Raw genomic sequence first — 16507 nt, 5'->3', positions numbered from 1 at the left:
TGCAAAGGCATGGTTATAGAGTCATCTTTGTGTGTGTGTGTATTTGTGTGTAAGTGTATGTGAGAGAGACAGAGAGAAGGTTTAAGTGGGAAGAAAATGACAACCGCCAGTAAAGCTTTGAACTCGCAGCTCTGATCTTAAGAAATGCCTTTATAGTTAGCGCGGCAGAAGCAAACTAAAATAATTCCAGCTTGTGTAATTGGCATGCATCGTTAAATGACCTCAACTGTGTGAACGAGAGCCATCAAAAAAACACACCAGCGGCATTCATCATTTTTGGGGCGAGATTACATCGCTCTGTGAAAGGTCAAAGCCGTGGCTTGAACAGTTTCACTTCGGCCTCAAACTACGTTGACGCAGCCTCAAAACCTCTCCAACAGCTGGTTTCAATACCATTTCCAGAGTGAATCACTCACACTTCCTCTTCCTCACATCCACGTATCATCTGCCTCGTTTTACTCATGCTCCGTTGTGCTTGCAGAACTATGTTTTATTTTTTTTTGCCTTTTTCCTTTTGTTTCCAGCAGGCGGCCTGTTTTGCAACCCAACTTTGTCAGTAACAGATGTAATTTGTGTTCCCACACACCGAAAGGCCCAAATATTCATGCGGTGCAGAGATAAAACACGTGTAGTTCAGCTGTTTCAAAGGTTTAAAATGACATCTGGGTTTCAAAACCGAGCAGCGGTGTTAGTGGCTGGAAGTTGGGACGCAAAGGGAGACGTAGTCTGGGCAGGGTTTGTGGTTGTTAGAGGTGAAGAAAGGGAGAGACAATGGGAGAAAATGGGGAGGAAAGTGGTATGAGGGGGAGAGGAAGGAAAGCAAAGGTGAAAGGCAGAGAGCAAGCACTAAAGGAAGGAAGAGGTAGAGAGAGGCTGATGAAAATGAGCAGGGAAGAGAGCTGGCTCCCCTCCTCCTCTCCCTCATGGGGTTTGGAGGTATGGTTGGCAGTGATTGCTCCTGGGTAAATTTGCAGTAAGAATTCATAGAAGTCCTATAGAGGTAAATGACCTCCTTACTATACTTTCAAATGCCAAAACAATTATTAAATGTGCTGACTTTTCCCCATTTTTGCCATGTTATAACCGCAACCTTAAAAGTGTTTCAGTGGGGTTCAAGGGGATAGGCCAGCTCAAAGTTAGCATATAATTGTGAAGTGGAGAAAGAAGTGGCTTCAAAAAGTATTTCTGCGAAAGATCATTTAAAAGTTTTCATCTTTCAAGACTTCATAACTTATGGGCGCTTAGGTGTACTATGGGTTAAAACCGTTGGTAATCTTTTTTTTTATTTTTACATATCGGTATTGGGTCACCATTAACAATCGTCATTTGTTTTCGTCTTGTTGCCATTTGTGTTTGTATTTCTGGAGGTTGTGGGGCTGACCATGTGATCATGTGACAAAGATGGTCTGTCACATGATCACATGCAATTTTAGGTGTTTGGTCATTTTTTTTCACCATGTCAAAAGTGTAGATCAATGTATATGATCTATATGACAATGATAAATATTGGGTATCAAAAGAGAGTTGGTATTAGATGTTTTTTCTGCTCACCTTTTCATTTTCACATGAGAGTTTCACTCTTTTCTGCAGCTTCTTTTGCAATTTATACATGGCATGCTCTGCTAATGGAAGGTCTCAGACACAATCTTGAAAAGTACGGGAAGGTATGGAATTTGATTTGACTATTTTCCAGGTCTGGATAAGAAACATGCTTCTATTTCCACGCTGTATTCACCCATAATGAAGCATATAAAATTCCCAAAAGTTGGAAGCTGAGTTGGTCCAAACACTGCTTTCCTAACTTCCATCTCAGACATGATTGCCATAATGTCAGCTGTTTCTTCATCTACCACGTCGGGTCTATAGACCAACCTGCCCTTGACACTTGCTCATGAATGTTGAATGAAGCTGCCTTCAGCAACATGTTGGAAAGCTAATCTACAATGGACCTCATACCTTGACAACCTGTTGAGAAAGCTGTGCAGAACAACCCTGGTGAATAGTCAGTTGTATGACAAGGGGGGGGGATAAAAGAGCAAATAAAAATTTGACTTGAACTCCAAGACAAAGTCCGAGGACCCTCTAATGCTCTGTTTCGCAATGAAAAATATCCTCACTCCAAAGGTCTAAAAGTCACATTTATCACAGAGACGGATGAGCAAGTACACACAGAGCATTACAAGCAAGCAAGGACTCTGTAGAAAGCTTAATTCCTACAATCAGTTAGCAGAGAGGAGTCAATAAGTCAATCAGTCCATCAGGGCACGGAGTACACCTCATGTAGCTAAATAACAAACAGGCATGAATGAGGTCAGATCAGAGGAAGGCTGAGATGGAGATTTGCATCTAGTTAGCAGTGAGACAGAATATTAAAACTTCCAGTCAGAAACAGCAGGAGTTTCTCTCATTTGGGGTCTGTTCACTGGAGACGTCTTGTATCTAATTAGCATTATGTGGGAATATTTTGTAGTAACCTTTTCACCAACGCTCTCTTCACTGTGTTACCTCATTCTGCCATCTTGTATGCGCATGTGAATAATGACGGGAAGCAAGAGGAAACATAATTGTGTCTTAATTCAACAGTGTGCAGGCTACCGCAGCGTGTGTGTGCACGACTCTGCATGTGTGATTTGCAGGATTTCAGTGTCAGAGAGCGAGAAACTTTCTCCAATTAATTCCGATAGAGAGCCATTTTACCGAGTGTGCGTCTGAGTCGCGTTGTTAATCAGCGGCTTGGCTGAGAGGAGGACACTTAAAGTCTGTGTCAGCTGTGGTGGCAGCGAGCAGACATGGCTGAGTCTGGCTGGACAGGAAGGGCATGTCTTTATTTATCACAGTCAGGCCAGTGGCTGCCTGCACGGCGTAATCCTTCGCCGTTATGGGGACAGTGTCCTCTGCCTGGGGACTGAATGGAGGACACAACACACCTGGGGGTCAGTGGGGCTTGTGTAGGTAATGTCTCATTCAATACCAAAGAGGGATGATGGTTAGAGGGTGTTTTTTTGGGGGGGGACTGTCTGTTTGGAATTTGCTGCTTCAGCAACTTTATTATGAGCAGTATTATTGTGAAGCTTGTCACAGCATCCCTTTTCTTTTGGCTTTCCATGATATGTTCTGGTTGTACTTATTATTATTTTTTTGTTGCAAGTTTGTAGGATGAAATAAGCAACAGCTAATAAAATGTGGTAGCACCCTAAATAAAACCAGGACATGGCTTCATAAAAGTTAGTTTCTTTTCAAATAGCATCATACATCTTGTGTTCTTCCTCTGACTACTACACTGAAGAGTGTTGTTTTATTTCTACTGTCACAACAGTCCCTGTTTTTCTTTCTTTATGAATGACTTCAAATACATGTAGATATTGCTTTTATTCTTATTTTATGTCTTCTAATGTTCATATTTTTACACTTTGGGTCTGTATTACTTGAACAATTGAAAACTGAAGTCAAATTCTTTGTTTGCGTTCAATATCTTGGTCAATAAAGTTGATTCTAGTTCTTTTATGTTACTTGATAGTGTTAAAGTGTGGTGCATTCATTGGTCAGATTTTTGAATTTCTGACCATCCAGTTGTCAGATTCTGGTCATGGATTTTTCCATTCATATTTGCACAAAATGAGTCAAAAAGTGAGCATATTGGGTGTGCTGTGGTGGCGCAGGGGTTAAGCACAACCCATGTAGTCCTCGACGCGATCGCAGGTCGATTCCCAGCCTGGTGACCTTTGCCGCATGTCTTTCCCCATCTCTCATTACCAACTTTCCTGTCAATTAACTATCAAATAAAGGCCACCAGAGCCAATACAAACCTTTAAAAAAAAGTGAGCATAATATTTCTAGATGACTTTATCTTAATATTACCTAAATGACAAGTCTAATGATTTAATGTATAGAGGTTTTCATAGGCTGCAACAGACTGGCGACCTGTCCAGGGTGTACCCTGCCTCTCGCCTGGAACGTTAGCTGGAGATAGGCACCAGCAAACCCTCCCGACCCCATTAGGGACAAGGGTGTACAGAAAATGGATGGAGGTTTTCATAGGCCGTAGGATGAACAAAAAACAGTCCTAATGCTACTGCTGGTTTCTCCTTCTTCAACTCTTTGTACAAGACGAATGCCTAAATGGGAGAGTTTTAATTCTTCAGTTAACAAAATAAATTTCTGCACAGTAACACTACTTAATGATGACAAGAAACATTAACACTCCAAAGGATTTATCTAATTTGGGTGTAGTTTAATAAATGTGCAGACCAGTATTGGGTTTAGATTATACTATTTACCGAGAAATGGTATATGTAGAACAAGTTCTAGGACCAATCGTGGCGGTGTTGCAGAGCCACTTTTCCCCATTTTATTCCTGGCATCATGATGCCAGGTACTTTAGATTATGACCTCTTGAAGGGATTCACCCAGGCAGCGCAGGTCAGTGTTAGTGACATCCTGCTTCCTTATGTCTCGTCTGATCTGAAACAGCTCCCCAGTGTGAGCCTTTAACCCTTTTAGGCCTGTCACTCAAAAGTCCGCCTGGCATTTTTTTACTTGTTTAAAGTAAAAAGTAGGAAGAAAAAGTCCTGTGGCCAAGTGCTTCAGCACATTTTTCCAGAATCATTTAGAACTTTCAATACCTGCATTATTTTACATTATTCTTGATACTAAACCACTATTAAAACTGTTTGATATCAAGAAAAAACAAAAAGCGAAATTAGATTTTGGAGATTTTATGCAAATAAAACACTGCATTTGAACATGAAGTACAGATTTTGCATCACAAATTGACAATTTCAACACTATAGAACATATTTACAATATTTTTTTCATTCTCAATTATTTTTACAAATAAGAAACAGACTAACAATTAAAACTATTTACAGGCGATTTTCCCCTCTCTGCATTTCTCCTTATTTTCCTGGGCCTTGGTGGTATTCACAGAAGCAATTTCTGTCCACCTGAAGGCACAAGCCCACATTACATAACTCACAACTCCAGGCTGTGCTTCTCTGACAAAGCTTGCAGCGCCGTCTCCCCATGCTTGCTCTCTCAGACTTTGCCTGCTTGTTGCTGCTGCATGGGACTGGTAGATGTTTTTTCCCAGCTTCTTTTTGTGGCTCGTCATAAAGAGGAACACCTAGGAGGTGTGCTGCCAGCTCCTCCTGGAAACTTTGTCGGGTCTTCTGCTTCCTTCTCATTGTACAACACTGATCCTTGTGAATAACAAAGGAGTTTGTCACAGCGATGTCGACCAAATGTTGGAACACAGTGGTGACCCACCTTTTTGTTTTGCGGTGGATAGAATGTGTCCCAATCATTTGGTCCGATGTGTCCACCCCTCCCATGTATTTATTGTATTCTGTCACAGCAGTGGGCCTGGGGACAGCGACCTTCTGTACATTCCCATCAGGTGACTTCTGCCAGCGCTGAACAGAGTCTCCAGTGTAAACAGGGTGGATGGTGGAGCACATCGAGACCTCCCTGGTGTCCATCCATTTTACAAAAAGAAGCTCCCCATCCCTGATCCACCGGATGCTGCCTCGTGGGGACTTTTTGGTGAGGGCATTTTCAGTGGTGGTGGGGACACCAACTCTTCCCTGCCTGTATGTCCCGCAAGCGCCAAATCCCTGCTGCCTCAGATGTTTGAACAGGACAGGACTGGTGTAAAAGTTGTCTGTGTAGACAATGTACCCAGAGCCCAGGTACTCTTTTCTCACTAAGGTGGTCACAACATCAAACGACAGCCCCTTTCCCGATGACACGTTAGATTTTCCAGTGTACAGCTGGAAATCCACCGTGTAGCCATTTTTATCAGCCAATACAAAAAATTTCAGGCCCCACTTTGTTGGCTTGGCTTTCATATATTGTTTGAAGCTGAGCCTGGCTTTGGTCGAAACCATCCTCTCATCTACTGCAAGGTGCTGCCTTGGGTGGTATAAGGCACGGCACCTTGTCCCAATCATCTCCATCAGTGGCCTGACCCGGTGGAGAGGGTCATATGTTTCTGTGCCCTTTAGTTTGTCATTTTGCTGATCCTCCTCTGGGTCACTCATTCTAACATTGGCCAAAATGGCCAAGAACCGGTCTCTGGACATGATGGTAGCTGGTGTTTGAAGACTGAAAATACTTCCAGTCCGCCAAAAATCTCTGATTTTTGGCAGGCGGCTGATTGACATGTAGAGCAGCATGCCAATAAATTTCTTCAGTTCCCCTGGACTTATTTCAGTCCAGGAGAACTTCCTCCCTTTCTCCAGGTTCCTGGCTGCCCCCTTGTTTGTAAAATCACAAACTAATGTGAGGACTTCATTGTCAAAAAAGTACTCAAAAATTTCGCCTGGTTGTGGATTTCCTACATTTAGAGGGGGTTGGACACCAGGGATTCTTTTGGGGAAGAACCTTAGGGGTTGAAAGCCTTTCTCATCAGGCTCTTCATGGGTCTTCCACCTTGGATGATGTGGGGAACGGCTGCGGTGCCTCATACTCCCAGCATGGACCCCAGCAGACCCTCCAGAAGGACCTCCAGAAGGACCTCCAGCAGACCCTCCAGAAGGACCTCCAGCAGACCCTCCAGAAGGACCTCCAGCAGACCCTCCAGAAGGACCTCCAGCAGACCCTCCAGAAGGACCTCCAGCAGACCCTCCAGAAGGACCTCCAGAAGGACCTCCAGCAGACCCTCCAGAAGGACCTCCAGCAGACCCTCCAGCAGACCCTCCAGAAGGAATTTTGTCTCTTCTACTTCGCCCCCTTGGAGCCAGCTGCTCTTCATCAGAAAATGTTCTAAAAATAGTAAATATACAAGTTTGTCACACCAATGACAGCTTTTATTTATAGTAGTAAATAAATAAAGTTGGTCTCAAATCCACACTAAGCAATAAAAAAAGTCATAGTAAGCTACACATGAATACATGAAGAGTGTGGTGCTGTACTTAGGAGTGTCATATATAGTGAGCAAAAGTGCACTTTTACACAAAGTACATATTGATGAATATTATAATAACTTATACTCTCTAAACTATTCCAAAAACAAAATAAAATAGAAAATAAAACTATAAATACATCCAATTATGTGTACCAAGTAAAAGCTATTATCCATGAAGTAACAAGCCCCATTCATTCAGAAATAAAATTCAAAAAGTTATTCAATGATCAAACATTACCTTTCTTCAGAAGAAAAAACTGGATCTCCTTCTCCAAACACAAAACCATTCAGGAATCTCCTCGGTCTCTTTTTATCTCTTGAAGGACGTTTGTTGGTCATATTATCATGCGCTTCACTCTGACTCTCCGCTCTGTCGCTCATCTTTTCCTCCTCACTCTGCACCCTTCGTCCGTGCAGCAGAGGGAGACAAAGACTAGCATTCGCGGGCATCCTGGAGCGGCGGGAAGTCAATTACCGTAATAACACTATGCATGTCTGAAAGTGCAATTTATTTTCTTTCAAAGACAGTTTGAATTTTTCTGATAGCGCAAACCGTTGCAGAGTTACGGTAAGTCGAAGTTGGCTTGTGAAATGTGTCGCCGGCGACACGTTCGGTTTCAAAGGGTTAACATCCACACAACTATCCATGTCTGCAGCCAGCAGCATTCTGAAGTCTTCTAGTGACCAGCCAGGTCCCCCAAATCGCTCCCTTGTTGAAATATGTGTCAATCTGTCAGACATCCAGTTACAGCATTCTCTGGCTGACTTGCTGTGGGACATACAACACCTGAATCTGTTCCCAGTGAATGTCTGCTCGCATCCAGGCCAAAGGACAGTTCCCTCCATGCTGACATGAGATCAGTGCCTCTGTTATCCAGTTGATGTGACAGTTTAGTCACCGCCATGCAGTCACAGGAGCATTCAATGCTTCCTCCATGTAATTCAGTTTTATTTCATATCCGCTACTCTTTCTCAGTGATTAATTATACTGAATATAACATTTTGTTTGTAATGCACTTCACATGTAAATCTCAAACTGCTACACAAAGACAATTACAGCTGAGCCTTTTTAGTCAGTGACTATATGAATCTGAGGCTATATTTCAGCTACAAAAATAATTATTTTCATTCCTCAAGCGTTTTCCGGGTTGGCAGTGTAACAACATTTTGGATTATCTTGAAGCACAATACATGGTATACACTAAGTCATTGGGAATATTATTTTTACACTGAGAACTGAAGAAGTATGTGTTTTGCTCTCCTTTTTGGAAATGTTAACTCTAGGGGTTTACACTAGTTATTACTGTGTTATTGTTATTGTGTTATTATTACGAATCAGCTCAAAATTAACTTTATCAGTTGGTATCTGTTCATGTATTATTTTTATAGAACCTTCTATTTAATTTGTTATTCTTGAGCTCCTTGTTACAACATGTAATTCTTCTCAGTATTACAAAAATGTTAACTTTTTTAATAAAAGTTGAACAATAATGTGGCTATTGGGTTACATTTCTACATCCGTTACCACTTTTAGACAATGTTTTTCTTTCGTTTTTTTTTTTTTTACTTTTCCATGTCTCTGTGCAATGATCCTTAACTGAAACAGACTAGCTGTGACTGTTGAGAAAACCACACCCGGGCGACCATGAACTGTTCAGATTACAATCTGGGAAGCTTCTGTGGACGTCTCTGATGAGGACATGTTGAACTCGGACACAGCGATTTCAAAATGCTGTCGCCCCAGCTGGCCCGAGATGGAGAGAAAGTCTCTGCAAACACTTTGAGGAAGGGATCGGTTTCTTAGAATTGCAGAAGATGTGCGGTGCCTTTTGAACATATGTATTCCTCTCAAACTTTCTCATATTTTGTATTGTTAAAAATGCAGATTTCATTGTATTTTGTTTGGATTCTCAACACAATTTGGTATGTAGCTGTGAAGTGGAAGGGCTGGTTTTAGGAGTAGGAATTTGAGAGTAAGCTGACTTCATACACAAATACCGTACCATTTGTAAGAAAAAAAAATGTTGGAACCACTTATTGTTTTACTTTTACCTCACAGTGATGTGCAACTTTTTGTTTGGCTTTCACATAAGATCAGTTTCATCTGTCCTGACCAATTGGCTAGTTGTCATCCTTTCGTGTATATTTCATAGACTTTCCATACATCACAGTCTTGAGGCTTCATGAATCTTGTCACTGTTCTGACTCATGACACGGTTTTCAATTTCTCCCTTTTCACCTGACTGCCCTTTACAGCTCCAGTCCTCTTTGCTGACTTTTTTTTCACTCTCATTATGTCACGTCTTGTTCTTTCTGACTGGCTCTCCCAAGAGAAAATGAAATTAGGCAGACAGTTCAGTGAATGGAGAATTACATCACAGGCTGAGTGTTTTCTCAAAGACGGTGTAATGTGTGGCTGTGTGTGAGAGAATGTGAACATGTTTGACTGTCAGATCTGGAATTGACTAGGATCGATTTTTCTTTTGTCTCGGCGTCACGGCAACGAGAGTTTCTCTAGTTTCTGCACTTTTACTGTCGAGAGGTTTTGTAGGATGCTTATGTGGTTAAACTGGTTGTGATGCTAACTGCTTCTTTACGTTTGCCACCAGGGTCGCCATGTCAAGACTGGTCAGCTGGCAGCTATCAAAGTCATGGAGGTCACAGAGGTAAATGTTTTACTGCTTTTACTCCTGCTGCAAATTCTCTTTGTATCCTTGCAGTATCATTGCCCTAAATCGTTTAGTCCTTATTAGACTTAGAAAATCAATATGAAGGAATCCAGGGTACTTTACCTTTACTATATAGTGCTCCATCATTGTCTTCCTACATAATTGAAACTGCAGCATACTCAATTCATTCACCAGTTGATGCCTAGTTGACACCTCAATTTTAATGCCAAATTTTGTCCCGATTTTCCTCTTCTGACAATCTTAAGGACACTCTGATTAGCCGGGTACTCTTAAGACATCTTCCTGCCATGTGTAGGGTTTTAAGAGTGCTCTGATCTGCTCCAACCTAAAATCAGAGATATTCAACGTGTTGGATTGTCTGGGCCCGATATTGCAATATGTTTGGTGTCCCATGTGGACATGAGAATCACAGAGGGGAATTCTAAACAAAGACAACAAAACAACTACCATGTCACACCAGAAAGTCCAGCGGTGACATCTAAGGTGTCTTTTTCTATTGTTTGTTTCTCTGTTAAACTTGTTTTGCGAGATTTTCTGTCTATCTGACTATTGATGAGTGACATTGGTTTGTGTGCTTTGTGCTGCTCCTGCCGTTTGGTTGTATGCCACACATTGTACAAGCAAACCTGCTATACCTAAGACTTTTTATCATCAAGTGTGTGGTCTGTCAGGTTTTAATAATCGAATGACAATTTTATGATCTTGCCGCATGAACTAGGCATAAGAAAGACTACCACAGATTTTTTATTTATTTATTTTTGGACACATGGCCAATTTTGCTGTATTGAATATTCTAAAATCCAATAAATTCCACACATCTGTTGCTGCTGCAGAATTTATGCAAGTGCTTCTTGAAAGTCAAGCTCATGGTACGCTGTGTACGTCACAGTCTGTCTGAAGAAGAATCACACCTCAACATGCTGAATAGTTGGAGTGGCTCCAACTGATGCCAGCCTGACCTACTTTTTGAATGGCACAATTAATATTTATTTGACAACTAGGAACTCAAGGAAATGAACTTCCATCTTCGGAAAATCAACAAAAGTCGGCAGAAGTGACATACCAAAACCGATCCAGTTGGACAGTACGTTCGTTCTTTGACACCCTTTATCCTGTTATACTTAAAGTATAAAAAACAACCAAGAAAATCAAGAAAAATGAAAAAAAGAAATATCAAATCTCATTTTTCCAGTACGGAACTCTGCATTTATCTCAATACGTTTCTTTTTTTCTTTTTTTTTTTTTTTTTTTTTCATTTTAAAGGTTATTTACTCAAGCTTTTAAAGTGTTTAACTGAACTCCCTAAAGATCCAAAAGTCACGAGAGGACACAGCCAGCAGCCCAATAAAACAGCCTGTAGAAAACTTCCCTGATTGTTCTGTCATGACTCCAAACAGACGGCTTCTCCTCTGCGTTTCCACTCTGAGTTCTCTCACTGCGCACTTAGGTCATTGAAGCGATTTGAACTCTTACAATCCACTCGGGAGCCTCTCATAATTCTCCTGTCAGAGTACGCACATACAACACGGATCAAACTGGAATGTTCTTTAATATAGCACTTTCCCCGACTAAATCGAATTACGAGAACAACTCTCCTCCTCCTCTCCGTACACTTCTCATGTTTCTTTTTTATTTCCCACACACAGAAGTAGTTTTTTATTAGATCTCTGTGATATTAAAGCTCTGTTCACTTTAGAGTTTAAAAGCCACAGTGTTACATTGTTGTTTTGCTATTATGAAATATTAATAAGTTGCTGTGGAGTAAATCAATTTGAGGATAGAAAAACGTCAAATAAAAGCTGCATCCGGGGTTTGTGTGAGTTTACAGATTGGAACAGGATTATACATTACACCTTTATGATATGGCTGGAATTAAACATGTTGACCCAGTATTTATGTGGAAGAAGTAACTTTGTACATATTTTTTAGTAAGTCTTATTTAATTTTGCAACCATGTCTAAGTTTGGTCAAATTTGGCTTTCTGAATCCATTTTGCAACAGTTTGGCAACACAGAGTTGAATTTGTTTTGTTTTTTTGTTGTTGTTCTTGTTTTTTTTTTTTGTGGACATATTTTTGTTGTTGTAATAATACATTAAAAATGGACTTATCAAATGCTCTAATTCAAATCATTTAGCTTAAACAGTTAGCTGTGTTCTAAAAAGTCTGCTAAACCGTTTTGACACATATTTGACCTGCAATAAAAAGTTTTTACGGCTCATCAGGATAATAAGTTCATAAAAGGATATCAGTTAGATATTTAATAACTTAATGTGGCCAGATTCCAGTGGACCTGATAATTTGACCATCTGGAAAGTTTAGACATTACTGTGAAAGCACATGTTTAATCATTTGTTCTTGTTTTGTTTTTTTCCTTTTCTGCAGTGAAATCCTTTATTATCAGTATCATAACCATATGTTCTGCATTTACCTATGTCAAGTTTTAAGTTTTCATTTTGTTTGTGTAAAAACAGTGCATAATGCAGCGCTGGTCTTGCAGCATTTTCAAATGGAATCAGAGTTTTTGTAAATGCAGATTTTTATTTTTATTTTTTTAAATGTGAAAAATCTACATTGAAATAAATATTATGAGTAAAGCAGCTGTGGCCAAAGCTAAGCTGGGAGACACGAAACTATAAATAGTTGATACTTTGTTGATGAATTGTGTAATTCACTGACCTTTAGCAGCCTTTTTGTCTTGTATTTACAGCTTTTATTTCATTATAAAAGACCATTAACTTGACCTCTATGTTGGTGCGTTTGAACTTTGAAGTGTTAAACTGTGAACATGAAGCCAAACTTAGGAGCACTTGCTGCTGAAGCATGAACTCGCACAGAACAGTTCACATGCACATTTTCATCATCAACAAGTTTGACTTTTCCTGTGGACTTTTTTTTTTTTTTTTTTTAATGATTTCTCTGCTGGTCTGCTACAGACAATCTGTGGAAATGCCTCTCTATTATCTGCCATTGCACACTTACTCACACTTACGCACGCAGACGGCAGTCACAGGTGGGGGGAGGGCTTTCCTTTTTTTTTTCTTTTTTTTTTTTTTCTTTGTTGTTTCAGATGGCAGCGAAAGTTCCCACTCTGTAGTAGTGCTAAGATGTCATTTTCTGGTGTCTGTGCAGATTTAAAAGCAGGCAGGAACTTGAAAAAAAGTCCAACTCCTCCAGCTCCCCTACCATTCACATGTCTCTTCTCATTTCCCATGATCTCCTTCACGAAACCAAAACATTGCTTATTATTGTGTTATTTGTTCATACTTGGGGTTATTTCGGTGTGTTGTCATTGTTGGCCGCACTGACAAAACTTGTGCTGTCTTTAATATTGTCTCTTTTTGGGGAATTTTGTCTGTAGGAAGAAGAGGAGGAGATAAAGCTGGAGATTAATATGCTGAAGAGTTATTCTCATCACAGAAACATTGCTACTTATTATGGTGCCTTCATTAAAAAAGGACCTGCTGGACAGGACCACCAACTTTGGGTTTGTAAACTGAAATAGTTGAAAAATATTTCATGTTCCGAGCATTCTGCTCATTTAAAGACGGCGATATTTAGTGCTTTTCATAAATGTGGCAGAAACGTATCACTACTAACCATTAAATTGTTTGCGTCTTCAGTTAGTGATGGAGTACTGTGGTGCTGGCTCTGTGACAGACTTGGTGAAAAAGACTAAAGGAAACTGTTTGAAAGAGGACTGGATTGCCTACATCTGCAGAGAGGTGCTAAGGGTAAGGAACACAAACACAGAGCAAAACACACATTTATGTAATCATAACTGCCTTGTATAGAAAGAGCCTGCTGAGTCCTAATGTGTTGTTAGCTGTAAATATCCAGTGCAGCATACAGTTATGGCCTTTTGGTATCAGGACCTAATGATATGACAGATTCCTTAGTAATGTTTAGGTAATGATGAGCCGTTGTATAATGTTATACAATGGACACGCGTCCTTTCCTGAATAACTGTTTATAAACTTCAAGCTGAAATACATTGCCACAGTGCTGATTGACAGACTATTGGCTGGCATTTGCAAAGCAACCAATCCAGGAGCACCATTTATTTTGCTTGGCGCTGATTGGCTGAACCACCAGAAATGGAGACAAGGACGACTTTAATTATTAGCTTCTGTAGTAGTGTTAACATGGTTTCCACTTTGCGTACTAATGCATATTTAGGTATGTTTGGAGTTTGAAATATTAAAATAGGGAGATATAAGCATTTTTAGAGGAAGCTTTAAGTATTTGTGGATTTTAGTTATTCGCGGGCAGCTATTATCACAGATGCTGTTTTTTGTGATTTTCTGGTGTTTCTGACTGAACATTTGCCTTAAAACATGATTTTATGTTTTTAAAAATGACAACGAGGATTTTTAGTTGACATTTTAAAATATCTTTAGCATCTTATGCTAGCAATAACACAGTTAGCGAGGTTAGCATAAATAGCCTCTGTGCGTATTTCTTCAAGAATGTAGGCCTCTACTTTCACACCACAATTTTCAAAACTCACACCATTTATATGTTTATATAAATCTCATATATTTCATAACAGAAAGAGACTGAAAGCTTAAAATAATAAAAACAGCAATGTCACAGGAAGATTTTTGGTCTTCCTGCCAGCTATCAAGGTTGAGTCAGGATCAGTTCTCTCCTTTTATAAATTCAGCCTAATGTTGTCAAAGTTTGTCCAAGGTTTGGGAAACTTCTTCTTTTTAATCCCCAAAACTGGGGTTCAGAACTGCTGAAGCTGTAAAAATTTGAAATGGCAAAAGAGTGATATGACTCTTGGCCAGTCTAATTCTCTTGTAACAGCAATAATAAACAAGGATTCCTCCTTAAAGAACATGGTTTCCTTAAAAATAGCCTCCACCGTTCATCTTTCATCCTTTATCTGACCTCATTTTAAAACACTTCAGTGATTCTCCAACATTGACTCTTCTTTCCACACCAACAACTTGCACACTGGAGAGGATTCTTATTAGTACTTAGATCAAATCTGTTCACTGGTAGGGAAAAAAAGGGGAATATTTTGTATCCGACCAGCTGGTCAGGACAGGTCAGGTGGAAAATTGTCAGATTCCAGCGAACTTCTCACTTCTTTCCAAAAAGTAAAAGTCCAAGACGGAGTTCCACACTTATTTCTTCCGTAGGAATGAAGTAGCGCAAGCCGGCTGCAAAGTTTTGGATTGGACCGTTTCGTAGTGTTCAGGTCCATCTTAAGACAATGCCAAAAGGGAAAGACAACTTCAGGAAGCAGTTGTTGCTGCCTATCAGTCTGGGAAAGTCCAAGATGTCATTTCCAAACAATGGCGTCATATCTTTCAGCAGTTATCTCTGCTGTCAATCTTCACCAAGGTGGACGTCCAAGAAGCTGTAGTAAAGTTTTCTTTGAAAACTAAGTCAAATCCTTCTGAAATACGGTTCCTTCGGTAGTTGAGAGCATCGTTGAGACGTTCGGTTGTAACGGGCAGCCACATTTTTTGGAGACACCTTAAAGAGGGTGTGTGTGCCGGTGACTCATACCAACTCTCAAGCACAACGGCGCAGAGGTGATGGGCTTATTTTTGCTTCTCTGTATCGAAATATTCTAGTGTCGGTGTAAGAAGCTGGAGCTTGAATAAAACTAGTCATCTCACAGGATGTTTAGGGAAATGATCTTTAGCACATCAGCAAATCCCTAACAGAATGGCTAAAAAACAAAATAAAATATTGCAAAGAAGTAGTAAAAGTTGTGGGAGGGGCTTAAGAAAGCTTTCCATAAACTGCAATGAGCCGAATGAATTTGAATAGAAAGCAAAGCCAACTGGAAGTAACATGAAAACGTTGCCAAAAAATTACTTGATCACACACCTTTCCATTAATCAGGATTAGCTTCACCAAAAAGTGGCAGTACAGGCTCTAATGTTGCATAGCAAATGTGTGGCTAACCTGGTTATACACTGTAGCTTGAGTCAGTCTGTTTTATTGTTAGTTTGACAAATGGCTCTGCCACAATTATGAATATGTATTCCACTTTGAATGCATTGTTATTGAGCTGTAGAGTAAAGCACCACATCCACTGTTGATTCCACATTTTAATTTGCAATGAATGTGCTAATGTGTTTTGTCAGTGTGTTAAAAAGCTGTATTATAAACTGTGACAAGCACTTGGTAATGTTTTTTCTAAATGCTTTGAGGCATTTAAGACAAGTGTTCACACATTGACAAAGGAAGTTCAAAATAATCCACATTTCCATGAACGATAACTGAGGCACAGTTATACCATTTACCCGTTCTGAAATAAATACCCAGCAGGTCATGTGATTTTTGTATCTGCAACTAGATTTAAGCTTTGCTTTAGCTGTCGTTTATGGCTCAGATCAATCATGTTGGTGTTTCATTCCAGTTTTGTGTATAACAGGGAACTGAAGATGCTTTTTATGCAGTTCCTCTTTCCACAGCGACTCTAGTTCATTGGAGCTACTCTAATCCTTAAAGTGCAATGTCTTGCAAAAACATCCAAATAGTTTTTTTTTTATTTCTTTTATTTTCATACTTAATTTGACAGTTTAAAGTATAGAGTTGTTTAGGAGATGACGAGATTTTAAGAAAAACTGCTTCCTGTGTTCTCTCTTTGAGTTTGTGATCGTAGTAACAAACCGAGGTGTCCTTCAGTTCGCCTGAGCCAAGTTCAAATAAATCTCTTCGCTGATGATATTGTGCTTCTGTCAAGGACGAGAATAAAACTGATTTATTTTTAGTGTTTAGAATTTTGAAGGGGATCACAAAAAAAAACAAAAAAACAAATCTGGACAGTGGCCAGTATTTTCTGAGCTGCAGTCAGCCACGCTGTCTCCTGATTGTTTCAACATCACAACATCCCCTCACACACACATATGCACATGCGCGCGCACACTCACGCACACACACACACAT

The 16507-nt window shown here is 40.0% G+C and overlaps 1 protein-coding gene across 2 annotated transcripts in view; it reads left to right on the top strand.

Annotated features, from left to right (window-relative positions):
- The window catches only part of LOC106925996 (mitogen-activated protein kinase kinase kinase kinase 4), a 71019-nt gene that overhangs the window by 10000 nt on the left and 44512 nt on the right, over positions 1 to 16507 (top strand). For both annotated transcript variants that reach the window (XM_088009797.1, XM_088009796.1), the window contains exons 3-5: positions 9514 to 9570; positions 12954 to 13079; positions 13216 to 13326. In XM_088009797.1, coding sequence (XP_087865923.1) covers positions 9514 to 9570; positions 12954 to 13079; positions 13216 to 13326 — 294 coding nt within the window. The remainder of the gene's footprint in view (positions 1 to 9513; positions 9571 to 12953; positions 13080 to 13215; positions 13327 to 16507) is intronic.

Source organism: Poecilia mexicana, unplaced genomic scaffold, assembly GCF_051168715.1.
Source record: "Poecilia mexicana isolate PSO_F unplaced genomic scaffold, ASM5116871v1 scaffold_10, whole genome shotgun sequence".
Classification (NCBI taxonomy): Eukaryota; Metazoa; Chordata; class Actinopteri; order Cyprinodontiformes; family Poeciliidae; genus Poecilia; species Poecilia mexicana.
Note: the sequence above shows the minus strand (reverse complement) of the source record. Positions and strands in the feature narration are given on the sequence as shown.